Here is a 23,943-nt window from a genome sequence, read left to right as displayed (position 1 = left end):
ACTAATTTTGAGCAAGGTTTTGATTTATAGCTTGAATTTAAAGCCCCTATCCATAGGTCTCCACGTAATAACAAATTACTCTGAAAGGAACAACCGGAAGTGTGATAGTCTAATCCATCGCTTTTCACACTGGTCCTTCTCCCGTCGTGTCAACCGAGGCTAGCTCAGCATCACCGCCTTCTTCTTTCTCTCCCTCCTGGTTTTTCTGTCCTTCTGTTCTATCTTTTCCGTGGTTTTCCCGTCACCGTGATTCTACACCGGGTGCACGAGGCAGATCCCTCTTCTCAGACCCAGTTTTTCCCCGATCAGAAAGCGTTTCTTTGGATGCTGCTTCCACCGTCGTGCCGCATCAGCCGGGAGAGAAAAACATCCATCCACGACGACGAGGAGGCAGGGTGCGAATACAGCAACGCCCATTTTGACACCTACTGTACCTCCACGGTGCCAACGAAGATATTCGAGCATCTCTATGTCTGCTTTTATACAATCTGAGAGGACTCTCTTCAGCTGCAGCCTGCTCTGCCTGTTTGCACCGCCTGTTTAGCATCCTCCAGCAGCAGAGGCAGATATCAACAGGGGCTGGGGGGCCCCTCTGCATGCAGCGCACCTAGATCCCATTCCTGCAGGTGAGCGTGTTCTTCCTCCTGCAAACATCCATTCTACCTTTACACCATCAGCATGTGTGATACTTGATGCATTTCATCATGGAGGGTATTGTGATGATGATGATGATGTGTGGGGAGGGGGATGCATGCTTTCCTTGCAGTAAACAAAATTGACCTGCATTGTACTACACACACAAATGCATGCAGATTTAACATAGAGTTTCATATTTATACTCAAATTAAAACTTAATGTGCATTAAATTGGGTGTATTAAGCTAAAAAATGTGCATTTGATGCATTATTTTAGCTTGAATTGAACATTTTTTATGCAATACTCAAGAGTATTCAACATTAGTGAACATTTTTTAATCTAAGTATGGGGATGAAAGTGTTTTAGTTGCATAATTTTTTGTTATATTGCATTAAAAACACAGATAGAAGTTGTGCAGTTGCAGTTGTGTAATTGGGCCTCTTAGAAAAGCAAAAATTAGGAAAATAGAGTCAACTTTGACTTCTAAAATGTGCATTTATGCTAAGTTTGTCAGTCCACCTGCATATTTGTTACATATACAGACTATTTCAGGAGTTCTGACTGTTAAATGCACCAAACTAATGTTTTGGAGGCAAAAAATTGGGTCATTTTTCCTCATTTTTTTCTACATTTATCCACTATAAAATATGTGGAAAAATACTACAATATAAATCCTGTGTGTGTTTGTTTTGGTGCAAGCTGGGTGTCCCACTTTTTGCTCATCAATCAATAAACTCTGTCCTGATTTATCAGCCTTTCTGGTTCAAAGTCACATCAGATTCTCATCAGTGCAGGCACTTTAAAAAGCTTGACATTAGTCCTTTAATTCGAAGATTGCTATAAGTGACGTGTAGGAAAAGCATTAGTCTCATTATTGTGAATTGAATTATACATGACATCATGCTGAGCTGCTTTACCGGTACTACTATTAGTGTTACTACTACTGCTGCTGCTGCTGCTGCCAGCCTGGAGAGCATCATCGTGGGCGCTGGTTTGAGACAGGAAGAGCAGCAGTCAAAATAAAGAAGCGTTTGGAAGTAGACTGCTGCTGCTCAAACCCGTTGACTCACACACACACAGAGATGAACACAGACGAACACATGCACAGGCACGGCTGTGTGAAGATCAGTCGGCCCCCGTTCCCTAGCAACAGCAATGTGCGCTGGTCAAGGCTCCTGCCAAATTTAGCTCCTGGGCCTGTGCTGCCAATCAACCCTGTGTGTGTGTGTGTGTTCCTATGTGTGGATGCACGCTGCATGCACACAGGTGAGGGGGGATTTTTGAGGTTCCTCTGGGAGCAGACGTGCTAAAATATGAATGTGTCCTCCCTGCAGGCGTGAGGGTTGATTCTTTTGTTATTGTGAGCGTGTGAGGCTGCAGGAAAACACTGATGTACATGATGTCGCTTTATGACTCTCAAAATCACTAACAACTTCAAATTAGGAGTCATCATAAACAGATGAATGTCACAGGAGATGCTGATCCTGCAGATTGCTGCACAAAAACAGTAAATGCATGATGCATATTTGATGCATATGCACGTTCAAAATTTAAAAATCTTAATTTGTATTTCCCTGCTTACAGTAGAGCAATACAATGCAATATACTGTATCATAAAGCTTCCATCATGATGCATATCATTGCTACAGATTTGAGAACTGTGCTGCATTCATGCTCTGCTGTGCAAACTGGTGATAACAATCAGAATGTTAGGAAGCTGCATCACGCAGATTAAAGGAGTTTCATTTCATGTGTGTAAGTGTGTTCTCTTCAACATTATTAATTGATCATTTTTGGCTCATAATGCTGAAAGAAAACACTCAAAGAATGTTCAATTGAGCATTCTTCATTTCATGCACTTGATCTTTCTGACCTGCAGCCACAAACCTGGATGTAAGGGCCCATGGGTGCCCGTGCGCCCATGCAAAACCGGCTCCCACAGCCTTGAATCAGGGTCAGTCAGGCAGAAGCGAGCACCTGCCCTCAGTGCCCCCTCCCTGCTGTACTTAAGCTGTTTTAATACCATTAACCAGGGGGGCCTGTGAGAGACGTAGAGGAGGGGCATATCCGCTCTCCCCAGCACAGGACAGATTAACATCAATCCGGGGAGCACACACACACACACACACACACAAGCATAGACACTAACACACACACACACACACCCGAGACAGACAGAGCAAGCTTATCCTGCAGGCCAGCTGTGTCTGTTGATTTGTTGATTTGTTTACCATGTGTTGACAAATAACTTGTTTGCCTCCTCAGACTGCGTCAGTGGCCTTAACCTCCCACGTCTCTCAGTGGTTAGCGCCCCCTCTCCTTCCGCGCACCGTTCCTCCCCCCCCCCCCCCCCCCCCCCTGCGAGCGCCCCGGCTCCTCATTCTCCTCGCCGCCTCTCGCCATCGCGTCCAGCTGTGGCCCTCGCAGGGCGCGCTCGCTGGCTCCCACCTGACGGGTCCCTGGCCTCAGGACGACAGCCAGCACCGACACGTTCCCTACATGAGGGACAAAGCCACGCAGGTGAGTGCAAACTGAGCGTGTGTGTGGTGGGATGTTTGAGTGGGAATATGTTTAACCAGGTTCTTCTAAGATGTTTGTGTGTTTACAAGCAATGCAAGGGCATTAAGAGGGATTGCAGACGGTTGCATCATCGCGCCGTGTTGCCTTAAACCATCACTCTCAGACTGACTTTGAAGCACACATGACAAACTGCAGAGTGTTTCTTTAAAAGCATCCCGGTCCAGATATGAAACAGGTCAGACTTGTGTTTTTAAACAGCCTCAGGAGGTGTTTTTGCTCCTTTAAAGGGGACATATCCGAGCACACACACACATATTGTTGCTGTTGTGGTGTATTATGGGTAGTCTGATGCTTGTTACAGTGCTTGTTGAAGCCTCCTGAAGGACAATCTAGTAAAAGTTCAGAGAGTGGAGGGGATGTTTTTTTGAAGGTGTAAAGAGTTAAAAACATCCAATATGTCAAAGAATATCTGAAATGCTGCTCCAGAAGAGAGAAAAGGCAGCAATACCCTTTATTTTTTGTTGTTTTTATGGTGCTAAGTTTGATATGTAGCTCTAAAGTGTGTGTGCATGTGTGTGTTACAGACCCCCAGGGCCTGGGCAGATGAGAGGAGGAGGGGCTCTCACAAACGCTCGGCCTCCTGTGGGAGCACCGACCAGCTCAAGGAGGTCAGAGAACCGCCTCCTGCGTCCTCAAAATAAACACAGCGACATCTTGTTTCTGCACGTTTCTGAAAGTTGATTAAAATGTCAGTTGGTCTGCTTTTGTCCCCAGATTGCCAAATTGCGTCAGCAGCTTCAGCGCAGCAAACGCAGCAGCCGCCATCGGAGGGACAAGGAGCGCAAGTCCCCGTTCAATGGCAGCCACACCATCATACAGTCGCAGGTGAGCCGCTTTAGAGAGAGTGTTTGTATATGTGTGTGTGTGTGTGTGTGTGTGTGTGTGTGTGTGAGAAGAACTAGGTTGGATTTGCTAGGTTTTGAGGACGTCCCACTTTTCCTTCTGTCCCTGTTTGGCTGCGTCTTGTGTGTGTCATGGGAAATGTGATGCAGGGTTTTGACGTCCACTGCTGAATGTGAAGTCAGTTAAATTAGGTTTCTCTCTCTCACACACACACACACACACACACACACACACACACACACACACACACACACTTGAGTTAGTGCCCACTGCTGTCATGTTTCTGTTACGCTCCCTGTGGAGTCTGCTGGAGAGCAGCTGTCCTGCTTTCTGGGCCTCCTCGTGAGACCTAAAGAAAGAAGAGGAGGTTGATGAGCTGGAGCGCTGATACAAAGAGACACCAGACAGCAGGAGCACTCTTAAACGCCTCCAAAACCTGAAAAACTGCATCACTTTGTGTTTGTTTTTATGTTTTTGTTACAGTCGCCCATGCCCAAGACCATCCTGATACCCATCCCTATCTCCAAGTCATCCGCCCCTCGATTCCGTAACAGTGTGGAGGGTCTGAACCAGGAGATTGAACGCATCACGATCCAGGACACTCCTGAGAAGGAGGAGATCATCGTTGTAAGTTACCACAAAATGATTCATGTTTGAGTATTTACTGTGTAAAAAGAAGGATGACAACACAACTTCACAAAGGTGAGCTAGTTTAGGTGGGAAATGTGGACAAAATCTGCACAAGAATGCTTGGAGAGTTGGGAAATACACAAAAATTTGAAGGCTCATTTAGTCGTCAAAGCACCACTACCATGCTAACCATGACAACCCTATTTAACAGTTTCCTCCTTCAGTAAAGTCATTAAAATTCAAGGTTTTAGCAGGATTTACTCACAACCAGTGGTCCGACTTTAAGCCCTCGTGCATCATTGTTATTTTGACCTCATTTTTCTGTGTGTGTGTGTGTGTGTGTGTGTGTGTGCTACAGCCACAGGACGTCCCAGATGGGCACCGTGCACCCCCACCCGTCCCCCCACAGCGCAGCAGCAGCACCCGCAGCATCGACACACAGACTCCCTCCGGGGGCGGCCTGAGCGGTAACCACAGCAACTGCAGCAGCCGCCCCGACTCCATCTCACCCTCCTACCTCACCGTCCTCAACGACATGAGTGGAGGCAGCCCCTACGAGGACAAAGGTGACTGACGAACAGATGCTGCAACACACACGTTTTCTTCTCTTTGAGTCTGACTTGTTGTTGACGCTGAACTCTGACCTCCAGAACTGGGCCCCTGCTCCCCGCTGCCTAAATACGCCGCCTCTCCCAGACCCAACAACAGCTACATGTTCAAGAGGGAACCTCCAGAGGGCTGCGAGAAGGTCAAAGTGTTTGAGGAGTCCATGTGAGGATCACAGTCATGCACTACAGACAATATACACAACTAATAAGCATCAAGCTTGTGCACAATGTGTAGCATTTTGCAGCTTTAGAGGCATTTATTTTTACCAGGAGATGGTGGAGACCAAAAATGGAGCAAAAAGAAAGCTAATATTCTGCCTCTGGTTACAATATGTAAATTAACTTAAAACCAGACTTATCTTTGCTAAATTATGACATACAATTGTTAAGTTTCAGTGTATTAGATGTTTTATATCTTTAAGTTTCATTAATACATGCACTACATTCAATAATACTTACAAGAAAAACATTAAATAGACCCTGTTAGTATCTAACTTGTGCACACTGTGTAGCATTCAGTAGCTAAACAGCCTGGTATATTTCACAGGAGATGGTGGAGACCAAAATTGGAGCTAAAAGAGATTGAAAATTGGACTTCCAGTCACAAGATCTGAAAAAACACATGTCTAAATGAATTGACCTAGCAAAACTACACATATTTTTTCCAAAACAGCACCAAAATAATGCAAATATATCATCAATGATCTTGTATTTGTAAAGGTGCTGTGACAACTTGTATTAGAATATTTATTATAAGAGCTAATTGTGTCCCTGTGTGTGTTTCCAGGCCCAAACCTCTGCAGGAGATCCCTCCCTTCCTCTGTCCCGACCGCAACAAGGTGAACTTCATCCCCAACAGCGGCTCTGCCTTCTGCCTCGTCAGCATCCTCAAGCCCTTACTCCCCGCCCCGGACCTCAATTTCCGCCCCGGGGTGGGCCTCCGGAGCCATTCCCCGTCCCTCGTGCCTCTGTCCACCCAGCCCTGCCTCCTGGAGGAGCCCGAGAGCTTCTGATTGGCGATAAACTCCCCCCTCCACCCTTCAACACCACACCCCCAACCCTCCACAAAATCAGAAAACACTGGAAACAACCCTTCTGCTCCGAAACAAATGCCTTCAGCATGCCAGCTAAGCTCTCTCTGATGTCCTTCTCTTGTTGAAAAAGCGCTTCCCACTGCCTCTCCTCCTCAGACGACTACAACGTGAGAGTCCTGCAGCCCCGCGCGGGGGTCTGCAGCTAACATTTCATCGCTTTTCTTCTACCTTTAGTGCTGGTTATGTTCCTGTTTTTAGGAGGAAAAGGGCGAGAAAAAAAAAAAAGGACAGACTCTTTTTTTCATCGTATTATACCATGGCGCCTTTCCACGGACATATCTCTTTTTCTATCTGTAGTTATTTCTCTTGATATGAAATATGCCTTCCATTGAGAAAAAAAAACAAAACAGGCCGCTTGTTTCTTTGGCGGCCGAGAGTTTGACCACGGAGGCTCATATTGGTGCTGCCAGATTTATCGTAGCAAAACTTGAACGGTCGTGACAAGGAGAAGTTAAAAATGTGCCTGATATTTGAGACCGCTCAGTTTCGCTAAACCGGCGTAGTGCTTGGATCATGTTTGTTCCTTTAGCATGACTCACGTGATGTTGGCACTACAGCGGCTGTAGATACACACAGAAAGGCGGGGACTTATTAAAACCACCTGTGACTAATTCCAGACATCTGTTTTGTACTTTTATCAGACATTTTGAATAAAATCGACTTAAATCTGGTACAAAATGATGCCTTTGTTCCACCGATAGTAGCAGAGAACCAGTCCCCTGCCGGTCTGTGTGTATCTATGGGAAACACAGGCCAGGGCTATGATGTGTGCAGCGTGTTCAACCTATGTCTGCTTGCCCCTCCTTCCCAAGCGCCCGCCTTTTTCGCTCAATTTGTCCTCTTTTTACACCACCTCCATCACAGCCACCCAAACCTTCTGTTCCTCCTTTCTCCAGCTCTCTCTCTCTCTCTCTCTCTCTCTCTCTCTCTCTCTCTCTCTCTCCGTTTCTTCCCCCTCACGGTCACTGTAATGCTCATTTCCCTCTGTCTTGCTCAGTGTTGTTGTAAAATGTGTCCAGAGAGGCCTTGTCCTCACATGACGCGCTTCCTCTGGCTTGCTTGGCCCCCGAGCGTGGAGAGGCTAGGTGAAACTAAATACTGCACTGCAGATCACAAGGATAGAGGGATGAGTTTCTGGTTCAAAATCAGAGCAAGTGAAGGCTGCTGTCATCAATGTATTTATATGAACAAGTAATATATATTTAATGGGAACTATTTTTAATGTATTGAATTAGAAAGAGCTGTAAAGAAGCATATTTTACCTAAATACATGATGCTCAGGAAGGGGATGGCGAGGGGTGGCCCGGGCCCACCTCAAAATCTGATTGGCCACCCCAAAATCCTAAATGATGATCGGCTAGTTCCTTTGTTCAAAGCAGCAGCGTATTTCCTTTTATAAGTATTGTAAATTGCTTCTTCAGTTCATTTAAAAAGAACTTTATTTATTCACGGTTGTGACTTGATCAGATTTAATCACAAAAACAACCCGTCTACTGTCGTCAAAGTAGAATTCATCTGTTAGTTAACACTGATAGATGCACCAAAGTATTTTCCCCTGAGCCCCGCCCACTTTAAAAATATAGAAGAATCAAATTCCAAAGACTTTAAAGGGTTCCACGATTATTTGTGTTGAAGGAAAGTTCCAAAGACACAAGATTGTTAGCTTTATTTTCACCCTGCCACGTTCAAAAAGCAGTGAAAACACAGAACGCTTTTCTTATTGGTGACATGTATCTAATCAAAAATGGCTGCCGGGAATCATAAGTTCATTTGGTTTTGGACTTTGACACAAAACTAGTACAAAACAAACACAACCAGAGCTTTTATCCTTAGCACGGTGATAAAGAAGGAACCACTGGGTACCTTAAAGTGGGTAAATCCTCTGTTTTGGTCACCACCCTGCAAACCTGCAGATACAGAATAGGCCACTGATCACAGACTCACTTAATAGTTAGCTTTGGGTTAAAAATATGACTGCAGATGTGTGTTTTTTTTATACACCTCAATACTTTTGATACCATTGAGCGTAAGAATAAGTATGACAGCTCTTTTTTCCTCACATATATGATGCGTAGGAGTCCTCTCAGTGCAGTACGCTGGTCGCCCCGCTCTCCACGCTCCGGCCTGTCTCCCTGTATATGTCACTACTACTTGACTGTGCCTGCTTCGGCGGGATAGGAATGTACTGGATCTGTAAATATAGAGGCGCACTGTGTTTGTATTATCGGCTGACAAAGATATGTATCTGAATGAGTTAACAATTGTACCATATAGCCCCTCCTCCTCCTCCTCCTCCTGCTTTCTCTCCGCAGAGTACTGTGAAATACTACATGTCTCATTATTGTGAATAATAATGTATTTATTTATCAGGAGTGTAATTGGGTCTGCAGAGAATTTTAATCCAGAATAGATTACATCGTCCATCTCAGGTTGTAGTGAATAGGATACAAAGAGAAAAGATATACTAACTTCTCAGCGCACACTAACAAGTCTACACTACTTTAAGGAGAGCAAACCAACAGCTGCTATCTATGTAGCCTCACACTAACAGAAAAATGTGACTGATGTAAACCTGTAGCAGAGTAGAAGTAGAGAGAAGTGTGGATGTCATTTATCCGGTGACCTGATTTGGCATGTTTCTAAAAGATAAAGTGTTTCCAAAATGAGATATCCACTTGCTGAAAAACAATCACACACAGAGCGACATGTTCCTCTTTGTCGTTTTTAGACGTCTGTTTACAACTAAAGTAGTTTCAGAGTAGATTCATACATGTGATAATACAGATTTATTTCAGATACCACGTTTTTTTCAAAGTGGAAGCATTTTGGAACGAGGCTCCAAACAAGACAACACAAATACTCTTTGTTTGCTTGTCCAGTTTATTGGAAACAGAACTGCCAAGTTTTCATCTGTTAAACCCCTTGAGTGAAATAAAAAGGCATAGTTGAATTAAATAAAGCGTTTGTGATTGACTTCAGATACATTCTTTTTCTCTTTTTTTAAAGTGTGTAAATAAAGAGTAAACAGTATAATACATGGTTACAGCTTCCCTTGTTACCACTGCGCTGGAATCAGGGGTTCATTCCTTCAAAATAAAAGTCTTAGTGTCACATTAAAAACAAGAAACAAACATTTAAATGATAGATGGTGTGTGTAATATTTTCAAACTCCCTCAAAAGATAATAATATGATAATATGTGCAGCTTGTATAAAAACTTTTTGAATCATCCGACCCACAAACATGACATTTTCCCATAATGCACTCACAGATGTCAAAATAGATGATTTGGTTTCTGCATCACGTCTCAAAAACTTGCATACACCATCCATAAAACTCTTCACTACACATCTGTAACCTGAACAAACATTCAGGGATGTCAGTCTGGGTTGATCTCCCTTCAAAGGAGTTAAAACCCAAGAGAAAATCCATTATGTGACGCAGTAACAGTTTTCCAGTGTTGATATTTCCCAGTTTTCAAAATGCACCACAGCCAAAAATAGACAATATCTTACAGTGTAACGTTTCAGTGTGCCGCACGACAAAACATAAGCAGTAGTATAGTAGCTAGTAATAATATAATCTGAAAATAAATACATTTGGATGCAGCCTTGCAGATTAACAGGATTTGAATAATCCATCCACATGAGAATATAATCTAAATTCAGTGTCCGACCTTCAAATAAAAGCCTCATCCTTCGCGCATGTTCCTTGGCGTTGGACTTGAGATTGTGGTGACAACACGTGTGTGTGATGACTTCATCATATGTTTTACACACACTACATTCAGCGAGATTAGGGTGAGAGGTGGAGGAGTCGGCTGGGCTGTGTGTCTGTGATGTGACTCCAGCTGCAGCACTAGTTTCCCTTTAGATTGACAGAAATCAGAGTTAAGAAATGATAATAATAATAAGCATGACATTTTGGAGGACGCAACTTCATCCACTGTAGTGTGCAAATATACAGGCTCAGTGACAGGCCCACACATATACTCATTCATATGTTAACAATCATGTGCTTCCATGAACAGACAACACTAAATACATTGTTTTCACATCCTGGGTCCCCTCCTGTGTGCACACACAGCAAACCAACACACACACACACACACACACGCACAAGCAAACATGAATGAAACACAAAAAACACAAACACAAAACCAGTGATGGAAACGTTCCCTCGACATGAGAGAAGCTGATCAAAGGGATCAAACCACCAGAGGGCTTCACATGTAGAGTTAACAGTCTGTTAGGAGGGCGATGGAGAGTGTTTCCTGTTCAAGTGTGAAAGAGCTTCTTACAGTGAGTGTGTATTTGCAAGGGTGGATATGTACACACACCCCTCCTGCTGACTGAAATGCATTCTTGTGTGTGTATCAACATCTGTGTGTGTGTAACTTTGTATTACTTGGTCGTTGACATAAATACTTGACATCCAGAATCTTGACACACTCACGCACACACACACACACACACACACTCATAGGGCATTAGGCGTTGAGCAGCTCGTCTGCAGAGCGTCCGATGGCGTCAGGGTTAGAGAGAGGGTCCAGGTCAGCGAACAGGTTGAACCAGGCGGACATGTCCTTGGATCCGGCTGGAGCAACTGCGGGGCCTTTAAATGACAGAATGTGCAAAACTAGTACACTTGATTCTGATTGGTTGAAAGCAAATAACAGAGGTGATTCATTCTCAGCAGCAAGGATTGGACTTGTTCAAGTATTGGACAAGTACAGAAAACTTGTGCTGTGAGGAGCTTACCAGCTGCTGAACTTGGAGCGGGCGTAGCTGATTGGTTCGGACCTGGAGGCGGCTGCAAGGGCGGGGCTTGGAACATAGGAGGGGTTGACCATCCTGGAAGCAAAAGCAAGGTTATTAAAAAGTACTTAAAGTTGTCTTTATTTTTCAATGCAGGGTGCAGTGTCCCCTCATCTCACCTGTAGAGCTCATACTGTGGTCCAGCAGCTGGGACGGCAGGAACCCTGTGGGGCTTGGGGGGTTGGAGGATGGACCGGCTGGCGGTCCACTGCTGGCTGCTGCTGCTGCTGTGGCTGCTGGAGGGACGCTGGGAGGGTCGAACATCCCGAAAGCGTCCTGCCACTCTCGGCTGAACTCGTCGCTGGCCCCGGGGCCCGGGCTGAGGAGGTCTTTGAGGAAAGCCATGTCGCTCCTTTCAGACTCTTCCTCCTCTGGTCGCAGGCCTGTCATGGAGAGAGGGAGCAGATCACCTGCAGGTGGAGGAGAGGATGATGTGATGCTTTTGCCTTTTAGCAACATTACCTGGCTTTTCATACCTTTTTTATGAAACATGTTAAAGAGGATAGAAATAAAGAAGACAGGTGAAAAGCATGCAGTAACACCAGAGTCATAGAAACCCTTTACAGTAAGCACGTTGCACACAGGTGCATGAAGCACACTTGCAGCTATAAGCTCAGGGAGTACCCACAGTCTTCTCTGTTCATAGATATTCTTTAATAGAGATGAAAAATAGAGACATAGGCATGAAGGTTGTAGTAGCATCAAGGAGTGTAATCGAGGATAGTCAGAAATCATCATGTTTTGACATCAGATCAGATTTTGAGGAGGTTAAAAGCATCCCAGAATATAAAAGAGGTGAGTCTGAGGTGAGTAAGGAAGGAAACACAGCCCCTTGCGTCAGCCAGGTAGACTGAACCCGGACTGTAAGTGTGGAAGGAGGCAGAGCTGAAATCCAAGGAGGGGTGAGTTTGTGCCACCAAGCAAAAGTGAGTGCGACTGGAAAACCAGCGAGGAAGCTTGAAGGATCAGAATCAGGAGACAACCGGCCTCTTGTTTACCGGTGGCAGGCTGCTGTGAGAGGCCGAACTGCAGGCCCTCAAAGCCCCAGGGCTGATTGAGGTCCCCACCCTGAGGCTGGAGAGGGACGTAGGCTGAGGCTGAGGCCGAGGCAGCAGGCAGATCACAAGCCATGAGCAAGAGGTCGTCGTCAGAGCTGGTGGAGAGTCCTCTGAGGTCGTGCAGGGCTGGAGTGGGGGGTTTGGGGGGGTTTGGGTGCACTGGGGTCGAGGATAATAAAGCCAAGATGCATCCGGTGCACAATGAGCTTCAGGAATGTCACTTCAACATGTGTTACATTTAAAGAATAGGCGCACTTGCAGGAAAACTCACCACTGCCTCTGGTTTGGCTCTGTCTGTCACTGCTGTGGGCCGGGTCTGGAGAGGGGAGAGCACCAGCACAGTCAGGATTTATGATTGAACACAGAGAAAGTCAGCACACTGAGCAACAGCTGCATTCTGTCTATTAGATGTCTTCTTTTAAATCCAAAGTAAGGAGGAAAAACTGCACAAATGATCTGTAATTCTGTGTTTGCGTCAGCAGGGGGCAGCACCTACCTGCGTCAGAGGCACTTTCTGATGGCTTGTCGTCATCCAAGGACACCAGACTGAGAAAGAAGGAAGAAAAGAGGGAGGGGGGAAGAAATGAGAAAGTGCCTTATCTTGCTGACGAGACACGCTTTTGCTATTTTTAGCGATGCGGTAGCCTCTATTTGATTTGGAGCTGCAGCACTCTAACCCTCTGAGCTACACCACGCACTACATCACTACCCATCGTCACATGTAGCAACTTACTCGTGGGTAAACATGGACATGACACCGGCCTCATGTTTGATGAAGACATGGCTGAGGTGGTTGTGTGTGGAGAAACAGGTAGAGGACAGAGCGGACAGAGAGGTGAGGATGTAAAAAGGTTGATGACAGAGAGACAAGAAGAGCAGGGAGGTGTGGTACGAAAATAGTGACAGATGGCGCCACAGCATGTGTGTGTGTGTGTGTGTGTGTGTGTGTGCATATCAAGAACACATATCAGACTACATTTCATAAACACCATTCAAAGATGATTCAGCGTGTCTGTGCTCACCTGTCTGTGTTGCTCTGTATAGACTTCTCCTTCTTCTCCTCCTTTTTCTGTAGCTCTGTGATTTCCTCCAGGGGGTCTCTAAGGTCCTGCAGGGTTTGGGGAAACAGGAAAACCTCACGTTAGGGCAAACACACTTGTTGATCTGTGTAGGTTTAATGCACAAGGATAAATCCTGACTACCTTAAGCGTGGTGAACTGGTATGACACATGTCCTTGGAAGGCCACGTGGATCCCCGACATTGCACTGGCTGTTTTCTCCCAGAACTGCAGCAGAGTGGTCTTCAGAGATGAAAACACAATCAAACAGGCAGTTAGATCAGGATCTTCAGCACACTGACACCAGCCTTTGAAAGCATGTTATTTAGGTTTACCTGGTAGGTGCAGAGGGAGTGTGACAGCATGTTGCAGCGGCTCGCCCCCAACATGTCCACCTTCTGACACACGTCGTTCTTCAGCTTCTCAAACTGACCCTTGGTCCCTCTGACCTGGGCTTGAACCTGACAGCAGACACACATTTATTTTTTACAAACCCTCCACATGTTTCTCTTAAATGTGCTCAAAGAGGCGTTCTCCTACCTTGCGGAACTTCTCCAGCTGCTTGTAGGTGTCCGGGTCCAGCTCCTGGGAGACGTCCTTCATCCAGAGCAGAGCTCCTCTGTACTCGGTGCGAGACTTCTCCATGCGCGTGACCGTCAGCAGCGTGTCCGCGATGGCACGCCGCCGGAACGTCTCCACTTCTTGGTGCAGACGGTGGAGCGGGGTGCAAAGAGCCATCCTGAGAGATGCAGAAGAAGAATTCAATCATATCTTAAAGTGCTTGAATGTTTAAAAAAGAAAACACAAGTTTGGTTCTGCAGCTGACCTCTGCTTGGCTGATGCACACAAGGCTTTGCTGGTGGCGTCCATCATGTTGCCAGCCTTTGAGCGGTTGTGTTCAGCCTGGAAACGCAGGAACAGGCCGAGCTCGTTCTCCTCCTGGGAGAGGCCTGCAGGAGGAGATCAGCGTTCACATGAGCAACTCAGGATTAATATGCTGCTACAATCCTTTAATCAAATGATCTCTGAAGCTGAAGCAACTTTCCCTCTTAAGAAAATGACATGCTTTATTGTTCAGTGACTTTCTACGTGCGACTCACGTGTGATCCTGAGCTGGTACTTCTCGATCACCTTCAGCAGCTCCGTGCATGTGCACTGAACCGAGCGGAAGAACTGCAGAGACAAAAGAGGAAACATTCAAACAAAGCATCTTCAGACGTTTCATGAAAACACCCGAACACGCCATCCTCCAGGTTTTCAAGCTTTTTTTATTTTGCAGCATTCCAACGTCTCCGTCAGCAAAAACAACATGTTTTCCTCTCTCTCGCTCTCTGCCCTCGAGTCGCCTGTCTCTCTCCTCCCGTCTGTCAGACAACAACAGTTACCGGATGACGAGTGTGTGTCATGGCAACAAGGATCTCAAGGCTGCTCGCTCTGGAGATACAGTACGATGGAAAGAGAGCGATAATGAAAGGGCAACAAGATGAAGAGGGGCGTGATGGGAGGGCTTTGGTTTTAAACAGAGGGATTGTGTGCAAAGCTCTAACATTAACTGGCTTTAACGTCAGGCTGCACCCTGACTGACTTAAGGCGGAGTGAGGAGGTGGAATGAACACGAGTAGTTACTGATTAACTGCAGAATAAACAGTCCCTGCCTCCGTTCTGTCTGCCTCAGCAGCAGCAGCAAACACCTGGCTGTGTCACATCCCCCGCTGTGTGCATGTCACCAACGCTCCTCTGAATGTCCCTGACTGAGATCAACATCCATTAGAATCCAGTTCATCTAATCAGACATGTCCTGTGTGAGTCATCGCAATATGGTAAGATGGAAAGAGACGTGTCGTCAACATGTGCGTCTCAGTTTGTGCAGGAAAACAACTCTGTAATCAGTTTTGTGGAGGACTAATCTCTCTGGGTGGGGAGGGGAGTTTGAACTCGTATGTCGGGGGTCTTGGTAAATGTAGAGGGAGCTGAGTGTTCAATTCTAACCCTCACAGATGCCTACCAAAAGAATGAGATCATTGTTATGAGCAGCCACAATGAGTTTCTCCTAAAGGAGGTCTAGGGGTGGCCTTTGAGAGGGTCCAGAGGGAGCTAGAAGAAGAGCTAGGTGTCATATTAGGATGCCTCACTGGGAAGGGGACCCCAGGTAGAGCTCACTGGAGGGGTGATGTATCTAAACTGTCCTGGGAGCGCCTCAGAATCACCCAGGAGGAGCTGGACATGGTGCTAGGAGGAGGGACGGCTAGGTGTACTGGTTTAGATTGCTGCCATCACAACCTGACCCCAGATAAGTGTCTGAAAGAGGAAGCATGAGATGTTATTATCATGATTTTAGGACCCTGATGTAGGAAAGCAGCAGAGACTAAATCTGAACAAGCGCTGAGGTCAACCAGGGGAACTGTGACGCTGGTTTTGGGTCTCACTGGCTCCAAACAGGGCTCACAGTCAGGATGAAATGTGTGAAAGAAACAAGAAGAAAAGTCTCCCTCCATTCCATCATCACCCTCTCCTCTGACTTCTCCGTCTCACAGGGGGGGACACAAAGAGAGCGGCAGGACCGAACACAAGAGGCCTGATCTTGTTCCAGAGCAAACAATGCCCCTCACAGTGTCTCTCTAACAGCTCGGTGAAACTCGGCCACGTCTCCCGTCTCTCAGGACCGGACCGTCAGACAGAATGTTACAACGAAATGCCAAGCGGCTTTCAGCCAATCCACTGCTTCTTTTTTTTTAAACTCTCGCTGATGTGAGTAATGAGTGAGAGGCAGAGGGACAGAGGGTGCCCTGTTGACGTCTCTTTCACAGGTGTTATGTGGCGTCAGACGTCTGATTACTACCCTGAGAGAAATGAAAGACATCTTGTGCCACAAACAAACAAACACAGAAATGTTCAGCCAATTAAAACCTCCTCACAGGAACGTTGAGTCCCATAGGTTCAGACAAAATCAGGCTGCAAGCAGAACTCTGCCCTGATTCAGTCACCAAAGGGTCTGATTAATTTCCTCATGATTTATACTGTGACAATGAATTCAAACCCCAAAGAGCTTTAACCACAGACTGTTTGAAACAGGGACGACACAGCATCTCCACTAAAGTGAAGCCAAAATGTTTGGAGCTCCCCCTGGTGACCGGCTGCAGTATAAGTCTGAATTTAATGATCTACACCTGATCTGTTTGTAAAACATCTTGAGATTGATTGATTGATTGATTGATTGATTGATTGATTGATTGATTGAAGCCCCGCCTCCTCCATTCTAACAGATGGGAGATGAGTCAAACTTTGAAACTGACATACACGTCATTCTTGGGAGTTTTTATCTGTTATTTGATGCTAAAAAGACAGGATGTGATGTCATGATTGACAGAGGTTAGCGTCCGAGAGCTTGTGCAGCGTTTTTTACTGATCAGAGAAGAACCAGCGAGGGAGAACGAGTCACTGATCTTTCCAAAACCCCACGGATCCTCTTCAAATCAACACAAGAGTCTGTCATTCAGTTCTGATGGATCTTTGTTGTTTCATTGGTGAGTTAAATGTGTGTTTTGGTTAGCAGAAGAGGTCTGATGTCAGTCCAGATCACTTCTGCCCATCCCTCAACTCCACCAGTGCAATATGTCAGCGTCCATCAAGGTGGTATTTTAGCTTCACGTGCTTGAACGCTATTAAGAAACCAAACATGGCACCAGGAGTCAAAAGCATTTAGAAATACCTCCAGCTTTGCGTCCAGATCAGCGTCCGAGGCCACCACGTACTCGTCCTCCTTCTTCCCCGTGGCCTTGATGAAGACCTGCTTCGTCTTCCAGAACTTCTTCTGCATGCGAGCCATCACCGAGCTGTCCTCCCCGAGGAGAGCCCGACCGCCGCTCAGCATGTCTCCTGCAAACCTGGAGACGAAAGGCAACAGCTGTGAGACACTTCAGGGGCACATCACACACAGTTATTAGATTGGTGGATATCACTTGAATGCATACCCGTCCATCAGAGGAAATCTGCCTTTATCCTGTTCTGTAGACAAAATAATAAACACAGATGTTAAGACCACAACAGGATGAGGATTGTTGTCTTTCAGAAGTAACATTTGTCTTTGTTTACATAGCAAGGTGTTAAAGTACACACTATTTAAAACATGTTTGGCAATAGAGAGACATTGTTTTAAAACAAGCTCCTCCTGTTGAATTTTCAGATGCAAACACGGAAAACAACAAGACAGCATGAAAGCAGAGGTCCCAGGTGTTCCCTTAGTGAGTCGTAATTGAGTTATAAGCAGTAATCATTGAGGCTTATCTATGGCAGGACCAAAACAAACCCTGCTGAAGGCTGAAAAGCTAATCTAATATGGTTCTTGGAGCTGGGATCAGACCTGGATCAGACACCTGCGACTTCCAGGAGTCAGGAGAACAGAGAGCCAGCTGGCTGTCGAGCAGGTGTTCAGTTACAACGAATGATGGTTTAATAACACAGGGATGCGAGTAAAAATGCACATGTCAGTGTGTGGTTTATTAATACAGAGGATTTGATGTTGATTAATAAATTAGGGTGAGCAAGGAAACGTCAGAGAAGGAGATCTTGTGCTAGCAGCAGGTTAGCTAGCAGCACTAAGTAACCAAAGCAGATGAGGAAATCCTCCAAACTTTAAACAACACGAGTCCGATTTCAATCTTTTACTTCTATATTTAATAAAAATAAGAAAGAAAACATTCACCTTTCTTTTGTTTGCGTCCAGCAGTCCGAGCATCTATGCTAGCCTCCTCTCCTGGTAGTCTGACTCACTGAAACAGGATATGCAAATCAGCTGCTGGAGGACACACGAGGGCGCTGATGCACAGGCTGCACCAGAGATCCTCTATACAGAAGAGGGATCACTCAGAGACTATGATATGGACCTGTTTTATTAATAATAATACTAATACTAATACTACTACTAATAATAATAATACAATAATAAAATGTATTTATATAGCACCTTTTAAAAACAGGTTTACAGGGTGCAAGATATAGTGAGATAAAACACAAAAGCACATGTCAATAGTTAAGAGAACTAAAATGAGTTGAGTAAAAGACAATAATAAATCCAAGCAGAAATTAAAAAGTCAGTGATGAGTTAGGAAGTGAAAGCACTTTTAAAAAAGTGTGTTTTTAAAAGTGATTTAAAACAGGATGTGGCTTGAGTGGCGGGGCCCTGACTGCAAAGACCAGGGGCCACATGTACAAAAGATGCGTACACACAAAAACGTGGCGTACACTCATTTTCACAGCAAAGTTCAGATGTATCGAGAGCGAAATGACCGTGCAAATGTGTGGTGCCTCACGCCAACTTCATGGCTGGTGTACGCATGTTTTCAAAGCTGTTGATCCTTGCACACAGATTCATACATCTGCATGTTTTTGTGCATACAACATTTTCTGGATTTGAGCGTACGCCACGTTTCAGTGGGAAATCCATGCAAGTCTTTGAACATGAGGCCCCATGTCACCTCTGGGTTTTAACTTTACTCTAGGAAGATCCAAGAGGGACCTGTCGGAGGATCTCAGGCAGCAGTTGGGGACATACATCCTTAGACACTCTCTTAGGTGTCTAAGGTCAGGGGCCAGTCCATTTATGGCTTTAAAAGTGAGTGTTAAAATCTTAAAATCAATTCTAAAAACCCACAGGCAACCAGTGAAGGGAGGTTAAAATGGGTGTGATGTGTTCCCTTTTAGTGGTGTGTAACTGGAGTTTTGAGAGGTTGTGTTTGCTTGAGCAGGTGTAGAGTGAGTTACAATAATCTAATCGGGAAGTGATGAATGCATGGATGACAATTTCTAGGTTGTGACGTGAAAGGAAGGGCCTGATCCCAGAGATTTTGAGCAGCTGGTATAGAAACAAGACTGAACTGTAGTTTTGATATGTTGGTTGAAGTTAAGGTCTTTATCACAGGTGATGGCAAGATTCTTGCAGTAGGGGGTGACAGGAGATCCAAGCTGAAGTGAGGAGAGAATCTGTGATGAGTGTGGACCAGTTAATTACTACTAGCTGTAGTATAAGTAGGCTTCATAAGGCCTTTCACCTTAACTAGTGACCTTATAGTATACCTCCTCAGTTATCTTGTTATCTTTATTAAGTTGGCATTAACCATCGACTTTGGTGCGTGTAAATTTAGCATACACATACACACTCCACTTTGGATCATTAAAACAAGCAGAGTGAGAGATCTTCTTTTTTCTTCTTCTTTGGTAAAACCAGTCTGAAGAGGAAAAAGACTGTTTTTCTTCAAGACAAAAGGTTTATCTTTATGAAGCTAAAGACACTCAAGGAAGTTAGTGTTGCCAGAGGGTTGTCAAGAGTAAGAACAATGTATGTTAAATAAATCAGACCTTAAAAAACATTCATATAAAGGGGGAATGTTCATAAATACTGGTAGACCCTCTTTTGTCAACGTTTATGATCAAATGTGATCCAAGAGAGACTCAATGTGCTGGTTCATCTGTCAGACATTCTCCTTATCTCTCAGCCACCATCACATTTCAAACATTTCCAACAAGCAGTCATGGGAGAAACATAAAAAAGAGAGAGATTTTAGGAGACAAATAAATTTATAGTTTTCTTGGGGTACAGGAAAACAAAAACAATGCATACGAAAATATGAGAAGAGAGGACACGGGGTAAAAATGACTATTTGTTCAGTATAAAATTCAAACACTTGTATTGTTTATTTTATGTCCGTTTTGTGTCAGTGGTGATGGATGAGGTGGATCTCTGTGCTGGATTGTCGGCCAGGGAGTCTACGCCCCCGCATCCGTCTGACAGGCTGAGTATCTGTAGGTGTACAGCTTGTTATCTGCGCCTCCGCTCAACATCAGCTGGAAATAGAAGACAGAAAACAGAGAAATTAGGTCATTTGTTTGTTTTATTCATGTGTTTTCAATGAGGGGGATAGTTGATGAAAGCCTTACCCCACTTTCTGTCCAGTCCACACAGAATACTTTGTCCTCATGGGCCGCCAGGTCATACAGAGGAGCCTTACAGCTGCAACAGGAGAGCAGTATGTTAACTTTGGTCACTGAAAGAGGTATATGGTCCTCACACTAAAAGAAGAACAAACATCACAAACCTTCTGATGTCCCACAGTTTAACAAGATTGTCAAGAGAACCGGAGACCAGCTGGTGCTCGTGTGACGGCGCCCACTTCACAGCCGTGACCCAGCCAGTGTGGGAGGTCAGAGAGAGCAGCACCAACGACCCGTCTGGAGAGAAGAGGAGGTGTTTTAGGCGTGAGAGCAAATACAGGGATAAAAAAAAAAGCATAAGTCAGAGAGAGCATACGGTGGTACCTTTAGTGCGAGGGTCCCACAGTCTGATGTGTCTGTCTGTGCTGCCTGAGGCCAGCCGTCGACACAGAGGGGAGTAGGATATACAGTTGAACACTTTGCTGCCTGTCTGTGGAAAGAAGAAGACAAATCAGTCGCTTTTATACCTCCTGTGATCTTTTTAGCAGCTTTCAAAGTCGTGCCTGAAGTCAAACACTGCACCTGAGAGGCAGAACCCAGGGCGAACTAAACCGCCATTTAAATCACCACATTTAAAATTGCATAATCATTCAATTTTGTATGCAAACACCAGACTTTCTCACCAGTGTAGTCTTCATTGCTCCCGTCTCTGCATCCCACACACGGATGGTGTGATCCCACGATGCACTGCAAACCTCCTCGCTGTCGCACCACAGGACGGAGGACACTGCCTCGTTGTGTCCGGATAACGTCATCAGAGGAGTCTAAATATAAATCACACATTCAAACATGTTAACCTTGACATGAGTCGTCAAACGATGGTACAGGAGTGCCGACGTAAGATCACAAACCCTGGTCAGGCCCAGCTGTTGAGTCTTCTGTTTCTTCCTCGGTCTGTCAGCGGGCTCTTCAACCTCATCTGCCTCGTCTGTGGGAACTAACAGCACCAGAAATACATTGTTAAAGAACTTCATCCTCATTTCTTTTCCCTTTTTTCTTTTTACTCCAAGATTAAACAAGACATTTCTCATTTGGGTGACCTACCTGCTGACCAAATCTTCAACATTTTGTCCCAGGAGCCACTGCAGAACTGTGGAGGACACACAAGTGCTCACATTAGTCTCACCACAGTCCACATGTATTCTTCTTCTACCCTTTCACTAAATCATTCTCCTTTTAAACCTCCCTCCTTCCTTCTTTACCTTCGAGCCAGTAGGATCTGTTGCGACGGTGTCAACGCTCCCCGTGTGCCCCCGACAGCAGTGTCTGGCTTTCACTTTGTTCCTCTCGGAGTTCCACTCCCACAGCAGCACGGTCTGATCCAGAGACGCCGTCAGCAGCAGAGAGGTCAGACCGTCTGGAGACAGATTCAGTCAGGATGCATGTCCTTATTTCTATCTGAGGGGGTGTTTTCCATTTTGGACTGCTTACCTCTTTTCACCCATGCCACATCTTTCACAACATCTGAGTGCCCGGCGACTGTCATCACCGCCTTGCCCTCCACGGACCAGATCCTGGCTGTCTTGTCGTATGAGCCTGTTAGAATCCTGCAAAAAAACAGAATAAAAAAGGCAAGTTATCAGAGACATTCTGGGACTTTTTCAAACCTGTGGTGCTGAATAGTGATCCTACCATTCTGAATCTGCATCTACAGCGCTAATCCAGTCATCGTGCATCATACACTCCTCTGGTTCTGGGGCTGTGATCCGCTCTACGTACTCAATCTCCACCACGTCTTCCTGGAACACACACAGACATGAATACACATCAGATACCTTCCACATCAAGTGTCTCTGTGCTTCTGTTTGTTTGGGCTTAAGCGGATCTTACCGTGGATATGCCTTCTGTCTCCATGTGAGTGGAAAGCGATGATCGCAGGAACTGACCCCTGACCAGGAAGTCAAACTCCACTGTGGTGTGAGACGCTGTGGAAAACAAGAGTTATCTATTTTAACTGATGAATACAAGAGTTATAGAAAAATAAAAGCTTTGCACAAGAATGAATGTGTTTTGATGCTTAAAGTAAAGTGTGATTGTACCATTTTTAGCTTCCAGTAGCTTGTTGATGACATTACTGAGGTCCTTCACTTCAGATCCAGCAGGGATGGAGAATGGGACATCATCTATAAGATACCTACAGACATGTGTTCAGATTATGTTACATATTACACCCATTAAATACACACATTAATAACATTAGATTGTCCTTAAAGTTATGGTTCAACATGCTTGTAAGCACAGGGAAAGTAGTTAATCACAACATGGTGCAGTTAGCATTAGCAGGCTAAAACAACAAGCTAAAAACATTAGCTATGATCAGTTTGAGGCTTTTAAAAGTAAGAGACTAACTAAAACTTCACTGTACACATAGAGAAGTAAAAGACAGTGTAGTGTCAGACACTCATTTCTGTCTGTTTACTTCACGTTACAGCATGTTAGCTAGCACGCTAGTAACTCCAGCAGCGTTAAAGAGAAAGGAGAGCTTACTTTTTGTTTTCCGTGAAGAACCGAGCCTGTAACTGAGACATCTTGGTGTATATATGTATCTCTTTTAAAGAGAGTGTTGTTAATTAAAGATAGAGATCAGTAGTTCATGTGTTCCTGCATAACACTTATGAGTCTCATGTAAGGAGTCATGCCATGTGGTATTGGAGCAAGGCAGTGCTGTAGATCACAGAGGCAGTGATTTGATGAAGGAGATCTGTGCTCGGCTAGTAATGCCTGCCCGTAATAACTTACAGTGAGCAGCTAAATTCAAACAAATGTGTCCTGTTTTGTATTATAATTCATATATTTTATTATAATATTTAAGTATTTTGGTTTAATTCCTAAATTAAAAATAAGTCCTGTTCTATTTGCTCATAATTTCTCAAATACAGAACTACAATTTCTTGTATTTGTCTTATTTATTTTTTCACTAATTAAAGCTCCAGTGAGGAGTTTTTAGCTATTTATAAAATATAATTAAATCAATACTGTCACTTTATGATTAAAGCAAAAACATGCAATCCTTGATTTCCAGTGCAATATCTCAACAACCACGTGCAATATTGTAATTTATTCTATAACATATTTTATTATTATATTCATCCACTAAAATTTGCACTCATTTATTTATGTCTTGAAAGTACTTCTGCACATTTCTTTGTACAGATAGTAATTTTATTTTTATTTAGAACTTTTAAGGTTAGTTTTTAGGTTTCTATATTTATTGTCCTTACTGTCTTAAGTACCAGTGTTCCATTCACCATGTCAAATTCCTTGTATGTGCGAGCTCATTTGGCAATAAAGATTTCTTGAATCTTGATGCACATAACAAAATAAGCAGACCAAATCAACACACACCTCTGATAAAGCTCCTCATAAGAGCTGTAATACTTCCACTCTGTTAATTTTTAAGGCACATTTGGTAATCAACCACATTTGATAGACTCAAAGACTTTTAAGCCTAAAATAAACACAAACAACTGTATTGAGATATATTAAATGTAGGTTGAGCTACCCAGCATCAAATAAATGGATTAATATCAGCTTCAGCTTTACTAGCTGCAGCATAAAGGCTATTTACTATGCATCACTAACTAATTCTTGTATTAAATTTTGTGGTAATACTTTATGTGAAGTAAGAAACAA

At 44.5% G+C, this 23,943-nt stretch overlaps 3 protein-coding genes across 6 annotated transcripts; 1 reads left to right on the top strand and 2 right to left on the bottom strand.

Moving 5' to 3' along the window:
- Positions 1–119: 119 nt before the first annotated feature.
- On the top strand, positions 120–9,369 carry fam117ba (family with sequence similarity 117 member Ba). 2 transcript variants are annotated; one of them, XM_034677735.1, is made up of 8 exons: positions 120–626; positions 2,902–3,156; positions 3,741–3,824; positions 3,910–4,041; positions 4,543–4,686; positions 5,048–5,255; positions 5,340–5,460; positions 6,085–9,369. In XM_034677735.1, exons 2-8 carry the CDS (start codon positions 3,136–3,138, stop codon positions 6,308–6,310), a joined length of 936 nt encoding a protein of 311 aa, XP_034533626.1. In that variant the 5' UTR covers positions 120–626; positions 2,902–3,135; the 3' UTR covers positions 6,311–9,369. The 2 variants fall into 2 exon arrangements, with proteins under 2 accessions (XP_034533626.1, XP_034533627.1); XM_034677736.1 differs by having other exon boundaries at positions 121–626; positions 3,931–4,041.
- ical1 (islet cell autoantigen 1-like) lies at positions 9,252–18,132 on the bottom strand. 3 transcript variants are annotated; one of them, XM_034677731.1, is made up of 15 exons: positions 18,026–18,132; positions 17,295–17,328; positions 17,033–17,207; positions 14,424–14,496; positions 14,150–14,273; positions 13,864–14,062; positions 13,659–13,784; positions 13,468–13,566; positions 13,288–13,373; positions 12,762–12,811; positions 12,537–12,581; positions 12,206–12,424; positions 11,327–11,617; positions 11,151–11,243; positions 9,252–11,004 (listed from the first exon to the last, which is right to left on the bottom strand). In XM_034677731.1, exons 2-15 carry the CDS (start codon positions 17,300–17,302, stop codon positions 10,880–10,882), a joined length of 1,713 nt encoding a protein of 570 aa, XP_034533622.1. In that variant the 5' UTR covers positions 17,303–17,328; positions 18,026–18,132; the 3' UTR covers positions 9,252–10,879. The 3 variants fall into 3 exon arrangements, with proteins under 3 accessions (XP_034533622.1, XP_034533624.1, XP_034533625.1); XM_034677733.1 differs by having other exon boundaries at positions 11,327–11,590; XM_034677734.1 differs by lacking the exon at positions 12,206–12,424 and having other exon boundaries at positions 11,327–11,590.
- A 1,857-nt stretch (positions 18,133–19,989) lies between these two features.
- On the bottom strand, positions 19,990–22,993 carry wdr12 (WD repeat domain 12). Its single transcript, XM_034678130.1, has 13 exons — positions 22,798–22,993; positions 22,350–22,444; positions 22,141–22,235; positions 21,943–22,049; positions 21,742–21,857; positions 21,513–21,667; positions 21,355–21,400; positions 21,162–21,247; positions 20,934–21,074; positions 20,635–20,740; positions 20,415–20,547; positions 20,257–20,329; positions 19,990–20,163 (listed from the first exon to the last, which is right to left on the bottom strand). Exons 1-13 carry the CDS (start codon positions 22,836–22,838, stop codon positions 20,086–20,088), a joined length of 1,272 nt encoding a protein of 423 aa, XP_034534021.1. The 5' UTR covers positions 22,839–22,993; the 3' UTR covers positions 19,990–20,085.
- Between the last annotated feature and the right edge of the window lie 950 nt (positions 22,994–23,943).

Source organism: Notolabrus celidotus, chromosome 24 (genome assembly GCF_009762535.1).
Source record: "Notolabrus celidotus isolate fNotCel1 chromosome 24, fNotCel1.pri, whole genome shotgun sequence".
NCBI classification, from domain to species: domain Eukaryota; kingdom Metazoa; phylum Chordata; class Actinopteri; order Labriformes; family Labridae; genus Notolabrus; species Notolabrus celidotus.
Note: the sequence above shows the minus strand (reverse complement) of the source record. Positions and strands in the feature narration are given on the sequence as shown.

What these genes read in the sequence shown, in the direction of transcription:
- ical1 (XM_034677731.1), bottom strand. An exon ending in AGCTGGAGAAGTTCCGCAAG is followed by an intron (nt 13,785 to 13,863) that starts GTAGGAGAACGC and finishes GTCTGCTGTCAG; the next exon opens with GTTCAAGCCCAGGTCAGAGG. An exon ending in CTCACAGCAGCCTGCCACCG is followed by an intron (nt 11,618 to 12,205) that starts GTAAACAAGAGG and finishes CTCCACCTGCAG; the next exon opens with GTGATCTGCTCCCTCTCTCC.
- fam117ba (XM_034677735.1), top strand. Translation starts at nt 3,136, where the DNA reads ATGAGGGACAAAGCCACGCAG. An exon ending in ACACCATCATACAGTCGCAG is followed by an intron (nt 4,042 to 4,542) that starts GTGAGCCGCTTT and finishes TTTTTGTTACAG; the next exon opens with TCGCCCATGCCCAAGACCAT. An exon ending in AGAAGGAGGAGATCATCGTT is followed by an intron (nt 4,687 to 5,047) that starts GTAAGTTACCAC and finishes TGTGTGCTACAG; the next exon opens with CCACAGGACGTCCCAGATGG.
- wdr12 (XM_034678130.1), bottom strand. Translation starts at nt 22,838, where the DNA reads ATGTCTCAGTTACAGGCTCGGTTCTTCACGGAAAACAAAAA. An exon ending in GTTGAAGATTTGGTCAGCAG is followed by an intron (nt 21,248 to 21,354) that starts GTAGGTCACCCA and finishes TGGTGCTGTTAG; the next exon opens with TTCCCACAGACGAGGCAGAT. An exon ending in TGGACTGGACAGAAAGTGGG is followed by an intron (nt 20,164 to 20,256) that starts GTAAGGCTTTCA and finishes TTCTATTTCCAG; the next exon opens with CTGATGTTGAGCGGAGGCGC.